At 34.0% G+C, this 6,020-nt stretch overlaps 1 protein-coding gene across 4 annotated transcripts in view; it reads right to left on the bottom strand.

The window, feature by feature from the left end:
• Positions 1–955: 955 nt before the first annotated feature.
• The window catches only part of ARMH1 (armadillo like helical domain containing 1), a 26,562-nt gene continuing 21,497 nt past the window's right edge, over positions 956–6,020 (bottom strand). For 2 of the 4 annotated variants that reach the window (XM_034414924.3, XM_034414927.3), the window contains exons 9-12: positions 5,216–5,345; positions 4,237–4,314; positions 2,139–2,253; positions 956–1,508 (exon numbers count right to left, since the gene is read on the bottom strand). In XM_034414924.3, the coding sequence (XP_034270815.1) occupies positions 1,438–1,508; positions 2,139–2,253; positions 4,237–4,314; positions 5,216–5,345 (394 nt within the window). In that variant the 3' untranslated portion in view covers positions 956–1,437. Of the gene's footprint in view, positions 1,509–2,004; positions 2,254–4,236; positions 4,315–5,215; positions 5,346–6,020 lie in introns of those variants that run through there. The other 2 variants (XM_087889651.1, XM_087889652.1) reach the window with 1 other exon arrangement.

Below are 6,020 nucleotides of genomic sequence, written 5' to 3'. Positions count from 1 at the left end.
AGATAGAAAAAGTGAGTGAAACTGTTTAAATAAATTTTTCTGAATTCATTAATTTCTGCCTTGCAAAAGCACTATGGCGTTTTCTGTAGATCTGTAGTTTGTTCTGACCTTTTCACTGTGAGTGAAGAATCCAATTGGATGAGTATTCTTGGTAGATGGGGGTTGTGCTACTAGGTGGCACATTTCTTTTTAAATAGGCAAAATTTGCCTATTTCAGATAGTTATTGTCTAATAATGATTGCCATAAGTACACATAAAAATATGGCTACTGACTAAAAAAATTAAAAAGCAGTTAATAGCCATAATTAAGCTTAGAACTGAAGGATTCACAGAATTTTTAAAAAATGCAATTTAACTGTCCTGGGGATCAGAAAGTTAAGATATGGTGCTCTGAATATTGTAATAGATTAATGGATCACATAGCATGAATATCAACCATTGCTCTAAATATAAATTTCTGGAAACGGATAGCCCTGAGTATGTGCAGTTGCACCTAAAATCAAAGGTTTTAAGATAGAAACCTTTCTTAAACAACAGTTTTACTTTCAAAAAATCTTGTTTGCTATTGAAAAATAAATAAATAATTTTATATTTAATAATGAATGCTGTTAGAAAAGACATGTGTTCAATTATTTTCAGACAAAATAAATTATCTTTATGAATTTGAGGAAAAACTACTTTCAGAGTAGACAGCTATATTCCAGTTGTTAAAATGTAACTACTAGTCTCATTCCAGTTGGAATAATGAAAATTAATATTTAAAACATTTAGTCAACAGGTCGCTCTACCTATTGTGCATTAAGGTTGACTTTTAGCAAACACATGTATGTATAGTTGGAAAGATTATGTTCTTGGTCATACAGACTATAAGAGAATGCAGCAGAAGGTACGTATTCATGTAAGTATTTAAGCAAATAAATTAATTTGAAGGTAAGTAATAACCTTGAAGTACAAATTAAATTCAACAACTCAATGCAATTTTAATTAAGATAGATACTCCATTTCCTCTTTTAGAGTGTAGGTTAGTTGTATAAGGAGCTGTTCCACATTAATATATTATTCATAATGATATGAAACTGGCCAAAAATTATCCAATGGTAAAAGCCATTTTTGTTCCTTAAAGTTTCCTGAGCTTTATTTCCTTCGGTGGTATTGAACCGTTGCTACTTGTTGCAAGATTATGGGAACTGTAGTTTGGTACAATCTGTGTATCACAGCAGATGAGAAAACTAGTCAAGTAATTATCTAGTCAATGAAAACAGAAATCACCTGTCCCAATGTCGCAAATGCCACACAGTTTGCACTGCAGTTATATCGCCCTTCATACTTTCTTCACAGGGATGCATGAAAAGATTTTGAAAAAGGTATTTTGTGCAAAGAGTGCAGAAAAATGGAGAGAAGATTAAAATCAACAATAAACCTAATACTTGAATGAAATTAAGCAAATGGCTCAGAAAGTACTTCACTGTCTTCAGAGTGCCATTCTTCTTCAGGGCTTGATTCTGTCTCTAGGTTGGGGAGAAAAATAATTTCAGTCCCCCAAAAAAATCAATTTAGTCTTGAATCTATTACCCTGTTTCCCCAAAAATAAGACATCCCCTGATAATAAGCCCAATCGGGCTTTTGAGCACATGGCAATAAGGCTTCCAAAAAAATATAAGACAGTCTTATTTTCGGGGAAACACGGTACTGAAGCACTGAACTAATTTTAATAATGTATGTATATGCATATCTATATATACACACATGAACATGGTTCAGCTCATCATAAGATTGGTGCTGCAGAAATTAAATAATCAAATGACTATAGACCAGTTTATTTTGCAATAAAGTTACATCATGGAGATACGATTTTATCCATTTTGGGTTGTCAGCTGACATTTCCTTCCACAGGTTTTATATACACAAATACGCACACAAAAGCATATATAAAAATATTGGTTTTATATTTATTTAATATAATAATATAATTTATTTAATATTTATTGCTAAGCAGTTTCTGAATTTAGCTGTAAATTATATGATAAATGCTTTTCTGATTCTGCACCAATGGAGAATTTACAATTCCGTAAATTGTATATACAATTCTGTATATGTTTCTTGTTGTAGACTTTTCCCCATGACTGCAAAAAGCATACCTGTTAACGAAGTTTTTCCTTTAGCCAAACAATCTGCTGGAATATTGACTATATTGGTAGCCAGTATATCAGCCTGTACAGCATCCATATTCAAGTACAAATTTGCAGCATCTTGCTGAGAAAAGAAAAATGTTTGTTTTAATTTGAAAACATGGAGATCACGAATGACTCTTGTGTCTGCCTGTCGCAAAACCATTCAAACTAAATTCTCTACACACCTTCCTAACTTGAATCCCATGATGATTGTTTATAGCACAAATTATTGGAAACAAAGGGCAAGTTCATACAAGTGCATCAATTGATTTCACTTTGATACATGGGCAAGCATATGAAACATTTTCAATAGAAAGTTAACAGGTCTTATTGTAATTATTATGCTGCAGTTTAATTAGACATGAACATGCATATGTGAATCAGATTAACATCCTGGTCCTTAAATTGGGGGTTTTATGGCCTCAGTCTTTTGATCACATTGGATATGCCAACTGTGACTAATGAAGTAAGGGGGGAAAATCTGTTTTTCATGTGCCCACTCAGTCTCTTGTCACCTTTCAATTATATTCCACACACCAGAAGAATACTGAGAAATAAAGTAATATAAATCGCTTAGCCGATTCTGCAATCATTACTAGCCTTTGTTTTAAGTCCAATTAAATCTATCTTTATGGCTGCTGGGAAGTACAACATCTGAGGGGCAAAATATTTCCACTCTTGATCTTGGCAATGGCAGATTTCAGTAATCTCTAATAATTAACTTGCCCTTTGATCTCAATCTATGGCATGCTATGTGTTGTATTCATGCATAATTGGTAGTAATCCAGAAGGTCTTGTCTCTAGATTCTCAACATTCTATAGGGAGTTTTTTGGAAATGATTATAAAATGACAAGGCTTACTTAATACGGCACAATTATGCACAGGTGTTATAGTCTAAAGGTTTACAGATGTGTCCTTTTATTCTTTTAAGCAGTCAGTTCTCTTTGAACATGCTATTAATACAAATAAAGACCATGGCATAATTTGATCTCTCCCATTATTGAATTATTTTGAAATGGAGAAGGTTCTAAAGACTTTTGAAAAGGAAAATATACCAAGTAAACAAATCGTATCAATACAGTGTATACCAAAATTGCAAAGCAATCTCTGCTAATATGGTTAATGAGCTGTATGGCAAGAATTCTATGAACGAGAAAATGCACCCATGAGCAAGCCGGTATTGCAAAAAAATATTGGAACAGGGATATGTCAGAAAACAATGACATTACAACAAGTGGACAATAAAGTCATAGTCATGAGATCTGCAAGACAAACGACAGAAATCACTATTTCTGCCTGTCTCTCTCCCAGTGTTTTAAGTTTCCACCAATTTTGGTCAATGGACTTTTGGCCATTCTCTTCCTAGCCTTAAGACTGAACTACCCCTGTGTTGTGTTTATCCAATAGCCAGGGCTGAGCAACACTGGTTTATGCCTTGCCAGGTTCAAGTTCTTACCTTTCTTTAAATCTAGGAACCACTACTGTGGGGCAATCATGCAAAACAAAATTGAAATTGAACAGATTTAGGGACTTTAAAAATACCTAGCAGGGAGACGAGAATAAATAAGGTTTATATTTAACTTAGTCTCCTGAATGTCATTTGGAAAGATGGGAACAGAAAGTTAGGAAAAACTTTTTTTTTTTTAATGAAATGTCCTTTTCAATATTGTCAAATTTCTCTGAATGTATATCCCTCTCCAATGCAGACTTTAAATATTACTATATTTGTTAATAGTGGAATAATTTTATAAATGAATATCAAGCTATTTTCACTGTAGCAATAGAAACAACAAAAACACTTATAGAAATTAGTGTAATTATTTTAAAGTTATATATAATATCGATTTTATTAAATGCTGATATGCTGATATCTTTTTTTGTGGTGGTAGTATTTATTTAGTCTGTTTTCTCTCAGTGAGATACAGTACTTAGTATCTATTGAAATATGTTTTTAAAATACATGTTGATTTTAATCCTTAATCCTGCCTTAAAATATAAAATTTGGTACTTAAAACTGAAAATCCATCAGGCAAGCCCAATATATACAGGACTGAAAATACATACCATGAATAGCTCGAACAATTTTTCTCCCATGGCCCTCCTAATGTAGTTCTCAATCACTATAAACATCTGTACAAAATACTACAAGGAAACATCAGTTCAGCTATAGGAAAAAGCATCACAATTTTGCAAACATTTGAAACATTTACAAAGTGTTTTCCAAAGCACCTCCCTGCTTGAAGTGATAAAATAGCTGTGTCATCTGGAAAGCGAACTGGTTTTCTGCATCGCTATGTGGATCCACTGGTAACCCTTTTTGCTGGGTCTGTTGCCGAGTGCTTACACAGGCAAGCAGTGGCAGCATTTGAAATACTAACAACTACTCTAAGGAAAGGATGCTTTTTTAAAAAATCTTTCTTTTTATGACCTTGTAATTCCTTACTTTGGGGAAGAGTCAGGGTGACTGGATGGAGCTGAGCATTTACTGGCTGGATGTCCTTTACACCACACAGTGTTTGCAGCAGATATTTTTTCTTTGTGCCTTAGCAGAGAAACATCTGCCACTATCTAGGATTGAATTCTCAAGTTTCTGAGTAGGTTGAGAATTCAATCCTAGGTAGTGGCAGATGTTTCTCTCCAAGGATGCTTCGCTTGTACTAAATTACTGTTGAAGTGTCCCTTTCAAATTATTTGCTCAATTAAAACATAAAACACTGTAGGCAGATTTAGTTGGTATTTGGTTTTTCTCTTGCTGTGCTTGTGCTAGAGTGGAGGGAGATGAGGGGAGCTTTACTATCACTAGCAGTTTTAAAACAAAAACTATAGGAATATCATTCTGCCAGCTTTACTTAAATATGGAAGCAATCCCTTTTCTACAAACATGTTCCTTCCTTGTCCATCTTGTACTTCGGCCATAGCTTGATCTTGCTTCTGTTGAGTTCAACTACCATAATCCTAATTGCAAATGCAAACTCAATTTCAGTTACAGAAATGACAAGAATAAGCTGCATCCAGTTACCCCCTAGTTCCAAATGGTACTTGCCTCTAATGTGATGCTAGCTTGTCTTTGACTGTTGGTGTGGTCCTTATTGCCCATGGCACACATAAGACCATGTACCACATTCAAGACAATCAGTTCCTCAGCCACTTCTCTAGACTCCTGGGCCAGAATCCTAGAAGGGGAATATTGAATAGTTTACAACTAAAATACTAACACAGACTGGTTTTGTAAGGTCTGAATGCATGGCTGATGTTTCAGTTCAACACTGAAGTAATTTTCATGAAGTAATAGTTCAAATAGTGGCTACATGTGGCCTCCTACTCCCAGCACTCATTTTTGTTGTGCTCAGAACAAGTGAGACGGAAATATTTTTTTTCTCTTTCTTTTTGAATGGATGATTAAAGGTCAAAGGGTTGCTTGGGGTTTCTACAAAATCTGTTTTGCCCCTTAAATCTACACAAATCTCACAGAACACTAAATAAATATATACACCGGATTTTCTTTGGTAATATTCCATTTGCTCTTTCCCCTGTAATAACAGCAGCACCAAAAATAACAATACTCTAACCAGTTAAAAAAAAAAAAAAGCAGCAACAACAGCATAGTTTAAATGCCATTGCATCCTATTCTGATGAAGTATGCACCTGATTTTGCTACTACCATTTATCTGTAAAAATAATAAAATTATTTTTTAAAAATAGTAAAAAAAAAAAAAAAGTGGTCCCCCTCCACTTGGGAGTGCAGCAAAGCTGCACACATTGTGTACTCCACTGTAAAACATGTATTACATTGCATAATTTAAATGATTTAATAACACCTAAATCACTTAGTTAAATAACCACTTTGC

The sequence above is a fragment of the Pantherophis guttatus genome, chromosome 3 (assembly GCF_059756535.1).
Source record: "Pantherophis guttatus breed Tessera chromosome 3, ASM5975653v1, whole genome shotgun sequence".
Classification (NCBI taxonomy): Eukaryota; Metazoa; Chordata; class Lepidosauria; order Squamata; family Colubridae; genus Pantherophis; species Pantherophis guttatus.
This window is presented reverse-complemented; position numbering and strand designations above follow the sequence as displayed.